At 26.3% G+C, this 17,431-nt stretch overlaps 1 protein-coding gene across 1 annotated transcript in view; it reads right to left on the minus strand.

Moving 5' to 3' along the window:
* Window positions 1-3,888: 3,888 nt before the first annotated feature.
* Window positions 3,889-17,431, minus strand: part of LOC107450793 (transmembrane protein 104) — a 33,169-nt gene continuing 19,626 nt past the window's right edge. The window contains exons 6-11 of the mRNA XM_071180779.1: window positions 16,322-16,386; window positions 15,369-15,399; window positions 15,174-15,273; window positions 11,190-11,295; window positions 8,938-9,031; window positions 3,889-8,216 (exon numbers count right to left, since the gene is read on the minus strand). Of these exons, the coding sequence (XP_071036880.1) occupies window positions 7,435-8,216; window positions 8,938-9,031; window positions 11,190-11,295; window positions 15,174-15,273; window positions 15,369-15,399; window positions 16,322-16,386 (1,178 nt within the window). The 3' untranslated portion in view covers window positions 3,889-7,434. The remainder of the gene's footprint in view (window positions 8,217-8,937; window positions 9,032-11,189; window positions 11,296-15,173; window positions 15,274-15,368; window positions 15,400-16,321; window positions 16,387-17,431) is intronic.

Genomic DNA, 17,431 nt, shown 5'->3' on the forward strand with positions numbered 1-17,431 from the left:
GAAATTTCAATATATTGTTTAAAGTAATCATTAGTATATTATTTGAAAATATTTTATTTTTTTACCATTGAATAATTTATGAATGCATTAACAGAAAAATGAACTAAAAATAAGATATGTTTTATAGTTGATCATTTTGAAATATCTGAAATTGACCACCGCCACAAAAAAAAGAAAAAAAAAGTCCTACTTTTTAAAAATGGAAATGAAGCGAACTTTTATAAGATAAATAAGATCTGTTTTTATTCACATTTAAAAAATATGACTACAAAAATATGACTTTGGTACAAATGATACTCAAAGTATACAAAGATATTATCATACAATTTATTATCATAAAACAGACCAAGGTAAATTCATTTCTGCATAACAATGAGTTAATTTTACAAATCACCACATTTTGAGAGAAATGTGCTTCATTAAAAAGAATGTTTTTTTTGTCAAAATTTTTTTTCTAACCTGATATGTATTAAAATACAGCTTGATTTTTTTAAAATTCAGATTAAAATAAAATTCTTTCTACATTATAAATCAAAAAGTTAACTTAAAATAATTTTTTTTAAAAAACGGTGCAACTACACAAAAATGTGATTGAGCAGTGAGCTTTTAAAAAGGTTTTTGAGTGTTAGCTTAAGATACTTAATGCGCAAAGTTTGTTTTAAAATTAGAGAAAATATTAGTTAGAATATATTTTTTATCATACATAAAATTTTTAAAAAATTTGGTCACAAACGAGGTTTAAAATAAATGTTACATATCATAAAGTAAATGAATTTAAAAAATTTTCATAAAATTTAATTAAAAAAATTTTTATAATTTATTTTATTTTTTTTAAAGTACGTATTAAAAATGATAAAAATAATTTTGAGTAACATTTGTCTTAGACTTCATTTCCGACCAAAAAATTTGAAAACTAAAATTATTTCATAAAAAAATTTACAGAGAAAAATTCGACTTTACAGATTACATCATATAAAAATAATTCGTTTTTTATTATAATAATAATCTATAAATACAGAGATACCAACTACAATGGATTGTTCGCAGTTTCATAAAAAAAGTTTGTTATTAATTTTTCTAGAGCAATGCATTTAAATTTTAATGAATTAGAATTAAAAAGATTTTGTCCACCACCAAACTGAAGTAATTTTAACATGTACATATAAAATCATATCATTGAATGTTTAAGTTCAAAAGTTCTAATAATCTTATTAAAATTGTTAGTTTCAAAGCATTCTGTTTTAGTTCACCACCACTGAAAAAATTAATTTTTAACTACCAAGAATCTGTATTAGTTTTCTTTCTTAAATGGAGTCTTTGTAATTCTAATGAAAATAAAATAGTTCCTTTTAGATTTCTTAAAAGTCCACTGTCCCCTTAATAAATTTAAAAAAAAAAAATCAAAACAGTAGCAATTATTTACTATAGCTTAAGCTTCAAGAAGAGCTATTTGACCATCTGATGGAACTTCATTATTATTATTTATTTTGAGTGGGGTGGAGAGGAAAGGGGTAGCAGATAGAGCTCCTTCAAATATTATGTGACCCTATTTTTCACCTTTTTCGAAGCCACCTTTTTCAGCAAAAATAAGCAAACTACAAATTAAACCTTTTTGCTTTGATTTTTACTGTATTTATCTAATTTTAAGAATTTTAGGATTAAATTCAGATAAAAAATTTAGCTCTGCAAAAAGTTATTTTATATAAGTTAGTTTCTTTATATAATTTAGAAACTCTCCAAAGAAATATTTTTCAAACTTTTACTTTCCCCAAATTTAACTTTTATTTCAAGCTTGAAAGTTTTATAAGAGTATTTTTTTATTATTTTTTTTTGCACTTAAAAACAATGAGAATAAGGGTATTTAAGAGTCATAGGTAAGTAAGCATTGCTCATAACCTGCCTCTTACAGGGTGGGTAGCCAAATTATTCAACAAAGAATAAGCACCTTTTAAGCACTCAAATAATATTTTTAAGCACTTTAAAAAAATATCATATTTAGGCAGGTTCAGAAAGTAAATTTTTGAATCGTGTAAATAGAATGGCGTTTTCATACGCTACGAACTGACGATGCACTGAAATCGATTGGGGTTGAATTCATTGTGAAAACGTTGAATAGAACAATGTGAACAGTACCTTTCTGCATAATTTGTATCGAAAATCAACACTGTAAAGAAAAAATCTCATTTTGGAAAGGGGAAAAATTAAGCACTTTTTAAAAACAGCCAATGAAAAAAGCACCTTTAAGGGATTTTAAAAATCGAAAATAAGCACCATTAAGCACTTTTTAAAAACGCTACGCACCCTGTCTTCCCTTGGCAGTTCAATATTCAACTCAGAAATACCTCCTTTTTTAAATGCTTACGTAATATTTGTACAACCCCATAATCTACTGCAAAAGTGTTTAGATCTTCCAAGAGATTTTGTTCTGCACTGTAAAGTGCTAAAATATTTCATTAATGAGTTTTCAATAGTTTGGATAAACAATTATTCTATATAATCAGGACTATAATGATAACATTTATAGAGAGAAACAAAAAATTTTGAGCTGGCCATGTTCATTCATCACACGTTTTTAATGGAGATTTTCTTTCAGATAATTAACAATTTCGTTACAAGCATATATTTCAACTATATCAGGTATTTTATTACATTTTCCTTGGTATTACATATTGATCCAATTTAAACTTTAATGCGGAACTTTTTATAAATAAAGAGCTGTTCATAACTTTAAGAAGAAAAAAAATCACTAGAAAATAAGTAGTATTAAAATAAAATTAGAAATTTTTTTTTCTGAGCTCAAAAATTCCAAGGCTCGTTAAAATAAATAAATAAAAAATACAATGAGAACATTATGGAATAATTATAATACACATTAAAATAATTTCTTTCCTTTCAAAAATATAGGAACGTTTCTACAGTGTTACAAAATTATTAGTGTTATATNCAATGAGAATAAGGGTATTTAAGAGTCATAAGTAAGTAAGCATTGCTCATAATCTGCCTCTTCCAGGGTGCACAGCCAAATTATTCAACAAAAAATAAGCACTTTTCAAGCACTCAAATAATATTTTTAAGCACTTTAAAAAAATATCATAATTAAGCAGGTTTAGAAAGTTTTTGACAATTGACGGTTCTATCTGTCATGTCAAAAAAAAAAAAACTTTTGGCATTGTTTTTGACAATTTACAAAATTTTTGAATCGTGTAAATCGGATGGCGTTTTCATACGCTACGAACTGACAATGCACTGAAATAGATTGGGGTTGAATTAACTATGAAAACGTTGAATAGAACAATGTGAACAGTGCCTTTCTGCATAATTCATAGCGAAAATCAACATGGTAATGAAAAAATCTCATTTTGGAAAAGGGAAAATTAAGAACTTTTTACAAACAGCCAATGAAAAAAGCATTTTAAGAGATTTTAAAAATCAAAAATAAGCACCTTTAAGCACTTTTTAAAAATGTTATGCACCCTGTCTTCCCTTGTCAGTTCCATATTTAACTCAGAAATATCTTTTTCTGTGGAGAAACTGGAACTAGCAACGCCCCCTAGCGAGAAACTAAAAAAAATAATAAAACTCAGAGACAGAGAGACAGTGTGAACGAACGGTAGAAAGCCAGCCATGCAGAAGTCCTTATTTTTTTCTTCTTCTTATATGTTTTATATGTTGTGTTTGTGAATGTGCTGAGTGCTAATTACAGTCATGTTGCTTAAAATAAAATAAAAGTTAGCTAGCCGTTGTTTTATCCCCCCCCTATGCACCACACATCACACTTCTTTTTTAAATTATGTAATATTTGTACAACCCCATAATCTACTGCAAAAGTGTTTAGATAGATAATTAACAATTCGTTCAGATAATTAACAATTTCGTTACAGGCATATATTTTAATTATATCAGGGATTTTCTTACATTTTCCTTGATATTACATATTGATCTAATTTAAACTTTAATGTAGAACTTTTTATAAATAAAGAGCTGTTCATAACTTAAAAAAAAAACACTAGAAAATATGTAGTATTAAAATAAAATTAGAATTTTTTTTTCAGAGCTCAAAAATTCCAATGCTCCTTAAAGTAAATAAATAAAAAATACAATTAGAACTTTATGGAATAATTATAATACACATTAAAATAATTTCTTTCCTTCCAAAAATATAGGAATGTGACTATAGTGTTACAAAATTACTAGTGATATATATATATATAGCACAGTAAAAATTAAAAGGGAAGATAAAATTCTTTGCTGAGTTAACTAAAAGTACAGGTTAAGAAGTTTGCTAAGAATTTCCAACATACAAACATCTTCATTTTTAATTGATCCTTAATAATAATAAATAAATAAAATTCTTTCTAAAAAATAGTTCATAATTTGTTAATACAGGAAGACACATTTTGTGAAAAGTTAATTATCTGATTAACACATATCATTTCTTACACAAAAGTTTTTCTGAATTTTGATGACTTAACATTAAAGCACATTACAGGATACAATTACATAACAGGATACAATTACATTACAAGATACAATTTCATTACAGGATTACTAGATAAAATATATTGCTAACATCGTTTGTTCATATGTATTTATAGAGACTTTATGTGATTTTATCTAATGACCAAATAAATGTCAAAATTGAATATTCTAATATAGAATAATCCATATGGTAGAGCTAGGAGAGGTAAAATTTTAGCACCATTGAATTTGGAAGTTAAATTTCTGGGTTGTTTCTTTTATCTAGTTTTAGAAATAATTGAACATAAAGATATAATTATGTAAAACAAAATAACATTTTAGTTAAGGCACTTATGAAATAAATCACATATATGGTGATAGATATTTTAATAATTTTGTCTTTTATTTAAATATAAAAAAGAAATATGGTTTTTCAACAATAAATCTTAAAATTAGGTATGCTTACATAAAATAACATCACTAAAATTCCTCAAAAAACAATGATATTTTTAAAAAAATGTAAAAAAAAAGGAATCAAAACTAATAATTTAGGTATGTGTGTAATTTTAAGATTTTTGAAAGTGATATACAATGTATTAAATACTTGGGATTGGTATTGGGTTAAATAATTCTAAAATTTTATGAAACACACTAATTTCAAATTTCAGAAAGAGTATTACTTTTTCTAAATTTATCACAGGCTTCATTAGTTTACTTACTGACGGTTCCGCTAAAACTAGCGTCAATAAACATTTAATTAAAGGTAGTCAATAAATTAAGGACTAAAAAACAATAATTACAAATTAATAAATTCGAAAATAAACTGGCAATTTAGGGTATAATAGATTAATACTAATAGAGAATTACAAGTATTTAGCAAAACAGAGTAAATTAAACAAAACAGCATAAAAAATAATTTGAAAGAAAAAAAAAAAGATAGAGAAAGTAGAATTTTTTTACAAAAAATTCTTCAACACTTAACAAAACTTCAATAATGTTAAAGCTACTAATAGAGTTAAATCAGAATTCATCATTGAATGATATACATATTATTAATAAACCAGTAACAACCAATGAATGAAAGAAGACGATAAATATAAAGATTCTTTGAAAAATTGCATACCCGCAATAACAAAATAAAACAAAAAAATTAACAAGAAAGAATAAACAAAATATCGTGAGCGTAAATAACAGTTTCTAATAAGATTGACCTAAATTAAATAATAAAATCAAGCTCCTGATATAAGCGATTTCATCATGAGTATTAACGAGATGCAGTCGTAGCAAATATTAAAGCGTCCATCTTATAAATCTAATATGTATATTGTTTATATTCTACACAACAAAAGATAAATTTAAGCACCCAATCACACTCATTTAAACTCAAAATTTCCTTTAACGGTAAGATATTATGGCACCATTAAATGACATTTACTCATACACTTTATAATAAAAAAAATAAAAGCATGTCTACAACACAAGGAAAAAATTTATTTTTTGTTAATTAAAAAATATATAATTGAATATAAAATAACAATAATTATATTTAAAATATGGAATGTCACAGTTCCAGTTATATAGTTTAATTTTAAGCGAAGAATATTGTACTATTGCTGAAATTTCTTTTTAAATACAATAAATAAATAAAAAATAAGAGAAGTTCATTTATCAAATATATTAGTACAATTTTAATTTAAAATATAAAATAAATATTTTGCTACCTGCAATTTACTTGTAAACCTAAATATGGAATTAACATTAAAATGAATTTATAAACTGGAGAGATGACTTTGTGACTTAATTACCAACCTTTCAAATGAACTTACAAATAACATATTATTTTTAAAAAATGAAATGAATTGAAATTTTAAGTGAAAAAATTGCATTGTTATCATTATGTTATTTATTTAATGACATAAATCCAATAAACTGATTAACAAGATTGCATTAAAATATTGTTATGAAAAATGGCACAAAAAATACAATGAAAAATAATCAAAATTCTACAGTAATGGCACACTTGCATTTTTTTTAAAAACTGCAAAAACTTGTTATAAAGATTTGCAAATTTATTAAATGAGATTAGAAATTCTATTTTTTACAATGGAAGTCAAAATATATTTTTGCGTAATTGATTTAGAGACTAAAACTGCATAAATTATTTATATATATGCAGTTAAACCCCATTATAGTGAACTGTCTGTGGATCTATAAATAAATAATGTCTCATGATATTCGAATTCTTTGAAAAATTATTTTTTTAGCATATGACAATAGTATTGTTGGAAATAACAATTACAGTCGAAGATAATTTGTTTATAAATTATCACCTTATTTAATAGATAATAAATTAAATAAAAATGAAACTAATTAATTTTTTAACCTAACTAATTGATTTTTTGATTAACTACAATTTGATTTTAAGTAGAGTTCACCAATTTTCCTATCAACAATGAGTGAAGAATTTCCTAGTCAACAATTTCTGCAAAGAAAAAAACAATTCAGAATATTTAATGCCAATTTCACTTCTGGGATAAAAGATATCAAATTTTCTGCTTAACAGCTTGTTTGTGCTAGTTTAAAAGCAAAGGACATGAAAGAGTAAAATTTGACACAACACAATCACAATTCCTGCAAACTTAAGATGAAAAAAATTGAGAAAATGAAATTAGAGACAACTATAAGTGAATTACCATTAATCTTTCAGTTGCCCACTATAAACGTTTAAAAATAATGTCATTCAAATGAGAGTTCATAAGAGATCACTAAAAATGTTCATCACAATCAAGTGTTCATTATATATCCCTGATTCAATATAGCGGGGTTCGACTGTACATATTTCCATAAAAATTATAGAGCTATCATATTACTACATTTCATTGAAATAATAAAAGATATATTTCATTATATGACTAGCTCGGTTAAAGGTTTTCAAACTCCTAATAATTGTACGTTTCTTACAATGGATGTCAGTATTTATTTTTGTGTGATGATATGATTAACAGTTACAAAAACAATGCACATTGCTGCCCAGAACAACACAAAATAAATCCAAGCCACATGCCGAAATGGAGATGCATGTCTGTTTGTCACGCCCACTCCTAATGATGCTAAGATAGATTTTCTGGAGTAAAGAACTAAAAGTGCAGGAATTATATACTGAATTGCAGCCCCCGCATAAGATCCAGTGATTCCTACAAGAATAGTCAGGTCTTCCGTGATGAAAGCAATGGCCATAGGCGGCACCACAGCCAGAAGGGGGAACAGAAGTTTCTGAACAAAAAATGAATAATTCCTGTTATCATTTAAAAAAATAGATTTTAGGTTGTTTCGCAGAGTTATTGCAATTATTGGGAAGTTTGTGCTCAATGTGAACACAGGAAAGAGAGCGAGGAAATATCGAAGAAAGTCTGCGCTTTCTGGCACTATGCTTTCCTCCGTGGAAGAGGTGTTACAGTTTTGGGGTTCAAAATTCAAGGTATACACATCTCTGATTTGGTCGAAAGCAAAAATGCCTGTAAATGAAAGAAGGCAATAGAAGACGAGAATGAGAGAGTAGTCAATCACGAAAAGCCGAAAAATGCGGCTTTTATCACGAATTGGAGTGATGAGTGAAGGGAGAGAATGGTGGCACATGAAAGAATACACGCAGACTCCAAATAAGTTAGGCACGCCACTGAGGCTGGCAATAGGTGGGTGTCCCTTACCTTTTCCCTTAATTATAGCTGTAGCTGCCAGGATTATCATGGTAGAAAATGCTGAAATAGAAACATAATTAGTCGTGTGTTTAGTGAATTAAAAACTTTAATGAAGTTAGATATTATAAGTAATATCTATTTATGAGAATGCAGTAATAATATGTCAGAAACAGCTATTTGTTATCTAAAATACACACTAAAACTGTCCATAAACATAATTATTTGAAGTGCCTCATGCATAAGACAGTCTGAAAGTTAGTATATATATATATATATATAGTTCGTTCACCAGGAGTTGGCACTTGGCTCCATCTCCTCAGACAAAGAGTTAATTTCAGAGCAGGGAGTAAGAAGAGAAACGTCTCCGTGCTTGAAATTGAGACAAGAAAAAAATTCACATAAAGATTGGAAGATAAATATTTTTGTCATAAGATCGTCAAATAGCAATCTTTTTCAGGATTGTTCACATCCTTCTCCCAAAAATAGCGAAATAGTATCGTCGAATACCATGTGATTAAAGCGGAGCCAACTCCTGGCGAAAGAACTATATATATATATTTGTATAATAAACCTAGTTTTTATTTCAAATAGTTATAGAATTACTCTTAAAGATTATAATATATATTATTCCAAAAAGGTAAAAATATATAATAAAAGTGGTTTAGCTTGCGATAATTTAAAATATATATAAAAAAAGATTTAGTCATATTTAGCATATAATTTCCAGGGAGACAAATTAATTTCAAGACAAAAAGATTCATAAAAAATAAAATATATTTACCTAACCATCTCATTAATGAAGTAAAGACTTGTAAATATTTGGTCTTTTGAACATTAAAAAATGTAAAAGGTCCAAGTAAAAGCAAAAATGAAAGCTGTGAAAAAAATTCAGGAATTATTCATTCAAATAATTCACAAAGAGTAATAACAATAAAATCACAAAATTATGAAAAATATTCATAGCAAAGCCATAAAATTCAAAAGATTCTTAGGGTCGATTCCATCATTTACAAATGTCATATATGTAAACTTTAAGAACACATCGATTAAAAAAAAAAGTAGTTTCTATAATTTATGTAAAAATAACACTTGGGGTAATTTACATTTACACCAATTTTTAATAACTTTCATATGTTTAAAAATTCTTTAAAAATAAAAAACAGAGTAGGTAGGATGTAACACAATGTGTTACTTATTTATTTTTTAAAAACATTTTAAATTTCATAAAATTTATAAAAATTGGTGTCGGGGGGTAAATGACACAAAGAGTGATTTAACAAAAATTATTAGAACTGTATGATTTTTTTCAAATCTGAAATTCATGCATTTATAGTAAGTTTAATTTAGCTGAATTTAATTCAAAGATGATTCATGAAAATGTTATTTTTAGCTATTATTGGGGGGGGGGGGNGGGGGGTGGAGTATTATAAAGTATTCGGAGAAGAATAGGAATTGAGGGGGACATACATCTCATTATCATTTTTTTTTAAACATTATGATTTTTTTAAACATTAGGTCAACTTTCTCCGAGAAAGTAAGTTCACCAATCTACAACAGATTAAAAATGACTTTCAATCTTTTATTCACACCAGAGAGCCAAATTTTTTGAAAGTGGTTTCCAAAAACTAGAGACATGTTGGCAAAAATGTGTTGATTGTGATGGTCTTTACTTCGATTATTAAAATAGTTTTAAGTTATGCTTATTTAATATCACAATAAAAAATCTGACATTTTAAATGTAAGAACCTAATAGTAAAGTTGCCTTTATTGAAATATTTAGGGAACATATTTTGCATAGAACTTAAAACTGGGGTGATTTTGTTATGTCTAGTGAGGGGAAATTATAATTAAGGCAAAATATAGAAGAAGAAGAAAATAATTAACCACCATAAATAAAAACATTTTATTACTGCACAATATTTTGTTCGGTCCTCTTCTAAGCCTTCATATGAATGAAACCAAAGACTGTGTTTTGAAAGATAAACTACATTTAATAATAATTTATTGTCTGTAACTGAACCTATGCTTTAAAATGATAGAAAAAAAGAAAATAGGTAACTGACTAATGGCCAATGGCAATTTTATCCAATATTTTGCAATCACTAATTCAATATACAGTCTTTATAAATCCATAATGACCCTCAAATTTATGAGCTTAAATTAAGAGAGATAATTCTAAGCCCTTCTGATAAAATGGTTTACTGTTTCAAGACTGGATATTTAGTTTTACCTTAATGAAATGTTTAAAACTAATTAAACTTTCTTTCTATTATATTCTTAAGGCTAAGCATGTTTAATAAGATATAGTATTTCGGTTGAAATTGGAATTTATGAATCAAAAGGGACATCACTAATAAAAATGCATATTACGAATGGTCATTATGGATTTATAAAGACTGTATATTGAATTAGTGATTGCAAAATATTGGATAAAACTGCCATTGACCATTAGTCAGTTATCCATTTGATTTTTTTCTATCATTTTAAAGCATAGGCTCAATTACAGACTATAAATTATTTTGAAGTGTAGTTTATCTTTCAAAACAGCCTTTGGTTTCATTTGCATGAATGTTTAGAAGATAATATATAATCCATATATCTTTTTATAAATCAATAATAAGCATCCTTAATCTACATTTTTATTAGTGAGGTCCGTTTTGAATCATAAATTTTCATTTCAACCAAAATACTACACCTTATTAAGCATGCTTAGGCTTAAGAATATAATAGAAAGGAATTTTTAATTGTTTTGAACATTTCATCGAAGTAAAACAAAATATCCAGTATTTAAACAGTAAACCATTTTATCAGAAAGGCTTTGAATAATCTCTAATAAATTTGAGAATTTCAACTGGTGAGCTGTTTATCCAAATATGTATTAAATAAAACAGTTACTAAAGATTATTAAAATTTTAGTTATTTAAAGTTTACTAAAGAGCATGGTTGCTATTTTAAATATACCTATTAAATTACGAATTTTTATTTAGCTCCAAGACTTACACAATCAAATAAATTCAAAAAAATTTAACTTACCAAATAAATTCTGTAAGCATCTCCTCTGGTGACTGGAATATCAGGATTCCAACAAGAAATAGAATTGTTCTTTGTAACATTGCAAGCTCCACTTGGCGTATAAATACTATGAAGCATAGAAAGAAAAAAAAACTTTAAATATTCATGCTGAGAAACTTGAATTAAAATTTGCATACCCCACTGAAAATGAAATTACTGATTTAATTCAACATTTATTTAAGGATTCCTGAGTTCTAATTAGATTTATATAGCAAAGTGAAGTACTTTGTAACTATTTCAAAGATGCTTAGTCAGAGAGAGGTATGAATGTAGCATTAGCCAACCAAAGCATTATCCTAATCTATAACTAATTTCAAATTGAATCTTCCTTTTTAAAAAAAATTGGTAATTATCTGCAGGTATCAAAAAATTTTATAAAAAATATTACGTTATGCTAAGCTTCAAAATATCAATTAATTTTTTATTTATATTTAGTTGCATCATTTATCTTACAAAATTTGCATGAAGGAATAATAATACAAACTAAATAAAATACTGCTGTCTACAAAAATCTTGTAAATTCTTTTGTAATTTACTTATACAGTATGTTTCAAATGCAGTCGAAAATCGTAGGGAAAAATCACTTATTGTTAATTAACATTCTAACTTATGCAAGCTAAACTTTAATATGTCATTTTGCTAATAAAGATTAGCTGGTGCTAATGTCATAGGTTACATGTGTGGGTAAGGGTTGTCTCCTTTTTCTTGGAGTGCAAGCACCCAATTATACTTATTGCAATGTCTGTGATCTAGTGTATATTATTCAGGGTGGCCACTCAAATCAGATTTCAAATTTCCCTGATTCTTCCAGGTTTTCCAAGTAAAAATCTTGAACTTCCAGATCTGCGCTTTTTTTTCCTTATAAAGTGCAGGATGTGCACAAAAAAAGTGTCTAGATTATAAAATATTTTATTTAAAATCATATTTTTTTAACATATCATCTTGAAAAAAATAATTTATTTTGACAATTTTGCAAGATTTTTTATTTACTGTTTAATGTTTTGATCCAACATTAATTTTTAGGATATTAAAACATGTGGAGAAAAAATACAATTAGCTTGTAGAATATATTGTTTTTATTGAATAAAATTTTTTTAATGTGTTACTTTAAGTAGTTTTTGCTCAAAGTGTACCTAGAAAATTGCAAAAAAGAATGACCAATAAGACCTTGGATAGGTATTGTTTAATATATTTTCATTAAACAAAAAGGAAAACCATTTCAGGTGATTATATATTAATAAATTTTTATAATTATAGTGGCTCCCAAAAGTCTTCATTCACTTATAACTGTTATTTAAATAGGCAATAAAAATTCATTTATTAAAATGAATATTTCAGATAAGATGTATAATCTAATCTTAAGCAAAACTGCATGGAACATTTTAAAAACAAAGCAAAAGTTTATTTTTAAGATATCAATAATCAAATATAGTAACAAAAATGAAATGTTTTCTGATTTCAGAATTAAAATTATCATCTGTTGCTTTAATTTTTTTTGTTTAATTATTGTTCATTTAATTTTTTAAATATTTATTTGCAATCTAGTATCAAATTTGAGATAGAAAAATTATATTTTAATTTTTGTTTCACTGCAATATTTTCTTTTATCATTTAAAAACGCCTCATGGTCATAATAAAACAATAGACCAAATTTGAAAGTTGATTATTTGTCATCATAAAAGGTAAATCAATAATGAATATTGTTAAATTGATATATTGTGTCCTATTGCACTGTGTAATATGCGATAAAATGTTTAAAAGAAGGACTTCATATCAGAGATTAAAATTATAAAATTTGTGGAAAAATTCACAAATTTACAATCGAGTGCTGAAAAAGTTTTTGTAAAATTTTATAAAAAAAATTCTGCTCGAATTTGACCAGACAAAAAAAAAAAAAAAAAAGTTACATTTATTTACAAACTTATAAAAGCTATTCTAGATGTGAAAGGAAACTCTACTAAATATTACTAATTAGAATATTTACTAATAGGCAGAGATTTTTTCGAAAGTGTACAATGACTTTTGTGCGATAAAGTGTTTGTTACTTTTTGACGATTGATTTCTTACAAATAAACTTTTGCTTTGTTTTTAAAATATTCCATGCAGTTTTGCTAAGAATAGAATATATTTTTTTATTATTAAATATCCAGTCTGAAATATTCATTTTAATTAATGAATAATCTTATTTCATTTAAAGTCATAAGTGTACCAACACTTTTGCGAGTCACTGGATTTACATTTCAATATAAAGCTGTACTGTAAACTGTATTTTATCTTAACAGTACTTTTTAAAAAATTAATTGATCATATTTTCTTCAAACCAATATCTCAAGTTAAATTTTTTAAATAGTGTTTTTTTTTTTTAATTAGCATTATTATTTTAAGAGCTTCAGTATCCAAAAATAAATGTCACAAATGTAAAATTGTTTAATTTTTTGTTGTTTAAACTAAAAAAGAAAAAAAAGATAAAATTCTTTAAATTTTATACTTTTTTTTCTTATATGAAATTAAAATATTTAAAGAATTCCAATCTAAACACATAGTTTTTTAGTTTAGTATAGTCAATTGTTTTTGTTTTAACAACTAGAGTCTTGTACAGTGCAGAACTAAAACACTAAGTCTCGTTTTCCTTCTTTGTACTTAACACATATGAATAAAAAAAAAATTATATTTTATGTTTATACATCATTTAATATATTTCCTATACATTCCTTAGTCTTTGTCAGCTTTTCAGGGTAACAGGAGGAATAGTTTTGAAAATATCACCTCTGGAAAGTAAGCAACATTCACGAACTTCTGATATTGTTGATAACTATACAATTCAAATTTAACTATACAAATAAAATATTTACCAACAAACGTTATTCAAATATTTACCAACATAACTATACAGATCAAATATTTACGAACAAAACAGTAAAATTAAATATTAATGTATACTTAGTTCTTAAAAAAACCTTTAATTTATTTAAGAAATTAAAATAGGCTATAAAAAGTTAAAATGAAATAGAAAAATTAGCCTTAATGCAACAATTGTAACAATTTGTCGACAAACATTGCTGTTAGCGATTGTAAAAAAAAATGTGTGATTGGTTGGTTTGCTGAGAAAAAATAATTCACAAATTTCTTTGAATGGGAGTACAAAAGCTTTCAGAAGAAATAGAATGCAATATAAAATCTATTATTATTAAATTATAACCAACTAATTTTTGGAGAATTTCCCAAAGTTAAAAATACAAAAACATATCGAATCATTTTGTCAAAATAGAAAAAAATTGCCACCAAAGCTTCAGAACAAACTTGAGCCTTAAATGGATTCAGCCCACAGACAGAATTTAAAAACAGAAACAAATATCCTAATCCCTTCCACCTCCGCCAGAATTTTACTAAATTGCACAGTCCCATAGCAGTAAAAGGTTTCTACATTCATTTAGCAGCCGTGGGAGATTTTATGTGACATTCTAGTTTAACAGAGCTGTACAAGCAAATTTTGATCTAAGCAAAATATCACTAAGTTTATGATATTTCAACTGTTTGGCAATATATTTCCGTCTAAAAAAAGTGGGTAGAATGGATGAAATAATTTGAATTAAGAAAATTAGTAAATAATTTAAATTAGTGAAATTAAAAAATTATCTAAAAAAAAAAATTCCAGCCTTTCTTTAAAATTCCCTGATTTTTCAAGGTTTATATCTAAATTTCCTAGATTTTTCCAGGTTTTTTCCAGAACAAAAACAATTCCCTGATAATTCCAGGTGGGGGGCCACCCTGTTATTGGACAAACAAAAAGAGTCTTAAAAAAAAGAGTTTAAAGTATACTCAAAATATTAATCAAGAAGAAATTATTGTAAGCATTTTTACTTCCAAACATTTTTGGAGCTTATGCTAGACTTAAGAATTTCAAGATGCTAAGGAATTTCAATTAAAAAAAAAAGTTCTTCTCACCATGTTACATCCTTCAAAGACTTTGAAACAGCTGCTGCATAGATTGCAAGATCTCCATATAAATATATAGCGATACAAACGTAGAAAATGTTAACACCAACTGAAAAAAAAAATTTTTTTTTTTAAATATTATATTACAAACGTTAGGCAAAAAAAAAAGAACAAATAGCTTAAGAATAAAATTTTTTAACTTACTTTTATTAAAAAACAGCATGGCCATCTTTCCCTTTAAAAATAAAATAAATGCTTTATTCAAATAGTGATTATACAAAGTTATTTATTTATAATTATAATACAAGCTCTGTATCATATAACCTCAACACTGAAATTTGTGTATCACTGTCCAAATATTTTAGACCTTAACGGCAGTGCACCGGAAACTTAATATGGGCACTATATCCCAAAGAAAGTGCATAGCATTTTACTAGAGTGCATAGCATTTTACTAGAGTGATTAGATAGTATTGAAAAGAGTGATGACAATATCCAAGAGCGCATGCGCTGGCGTCATATTTTTGTCCAAGGGGGTTGCCAGATGATACACCGAAATTGGCGCCACTCGCTCATTTGGTGTTATTCTGAAGGTTCTGTTATTCTAAGAGTATCAATTTATAAACCTTAAGATTGGAAAGCACATGATATTACAGATTTTTTAAGAAACATTGTCTAGCATCTGAAATTGTTAAAAAATTAACGTCAATGAAAAAAAAAAAAGTCTTATGAAAAGACTTCAGCTTTTAATAGATGCTTAAATAAAATATGAAAATTAATAATGATTATGCCATTTATTTGAGAAATAATAATTAATGAAACAAATTATATAATTTATTACTTTTTCAGGAAAAAAATATCGCATATTCACCTGAAAAGGTATTGTTNCAGAAAAGTCTCCTTTTCCTGAAAATAGTTGCTTTTTTTAGCCTTTTTAGGCAAAAAAAGTTGCCATAGTCGCCTTATGCTGAAAATAGTTGCATTTTAGTCGCCTGTGGCAACCCTGTATATATAAAAAAGGCATAACTCAAATATTATTGAATAAATATTTGATATACAATTGCAGATCATTACTTATGGGCAATCAAGAAATAGCACATATTAAGACAAAAATAAAATTTTAAAGAAGAACTACATAGGAAAATGTTTTTTACTTACCATTTCTATTCTTTCAGTGATATTAAAATACTCAGTAGAGTTTTCTGTGATAGTATCAACAGAATCTATAAAATTAATTTTAGGAATAGAAAAAAAAATTTCAACAACAGCTAGTACTTGAAAACAACATAATTAAAAGAATAATTATTTGAAACTATCAAAAGAATATGAAGTTAAATTAAATTATTAATTATTGAAAAATAGAAATAAGAACAGAAAATTTCTGACATCTTAGTTTCTCTATTTTTCATAAAGTATTTTTTTTTTTATTTTATAAAAAAATGATAAATGATTCAAATTAATTTTATTTATGCTATTATTGAAGTATTAATAATTTATTGACATTAAATTTAGGATGCTCTTAGAATTTAAGATACAATATTGCGTCAAATAATAGACTAAATTATATTCAAACTTTTGAGTTCATGACCTTTTCAGGATTTTTCTACAGGAAACAACTACCTCATAACAGTATCATAAAACAAAGTGGTTTTTTGAAATTTTAATCCATGTTTATTTTTAATATATGTTTCTGACCATGTTTTGTTTTTTTCACTATAATGAATATATTTGCAATACTTTATATTTAAAATACAGTCAAACCTCGATATCTCGAACTTGAAGGGAGAGGAGAAAAAAATTTGAGATATCGAAAATCCGAATTATCGAAAATCGCATGTGATCGATGGTAGAATAAAGAAAAATGCTCTTTACATACCTTATTTACTATTCCATATGTATTCTAAAAACACTTTTTACACTTTCATTTAAAAAAAGATTCAATTGTTGTTTGCTTTAGAGATGTGTAAGAAAGTTTGTCTATAACTCTTTCTAAGTGGACTATGGCTTTAAATGTCTCCCCTGACATATTTGGCTGCCTCTCAATAAATCTCCTTACAATATCCACTACAGAAAGTGCTTGTTTGTTAGTAACATTGAGCGGTAAATCTTCGATTTCCTCATCCTCTTCTTCTGATAGTTCACAAGAAGCTTTCGTTTGAGTGATGATACCATTGTCATCCCACTGACTGCATCCTCAACGTTTACAGTCATGAAATTCCATGTCATCAAGCTTCATGAATCCGGTCAATCTGTTCCAATCATTTTCGG

This window comes from Parasteatoda tepidariorum, chromosome 5 (genome assembly GCF_043381705.1).
Source record: "Parasteatoda tepidariorum isolate YZ-2023 chromosome 5, CAS_Ptep_4.0, whole genome shotgun sequence".
NCBI lineage: Eukaryota > Metazoa > Arthropoda > Arachnida > Araneae > Theridiidae > Parasteatoda > Parasteatoda tepidariorum.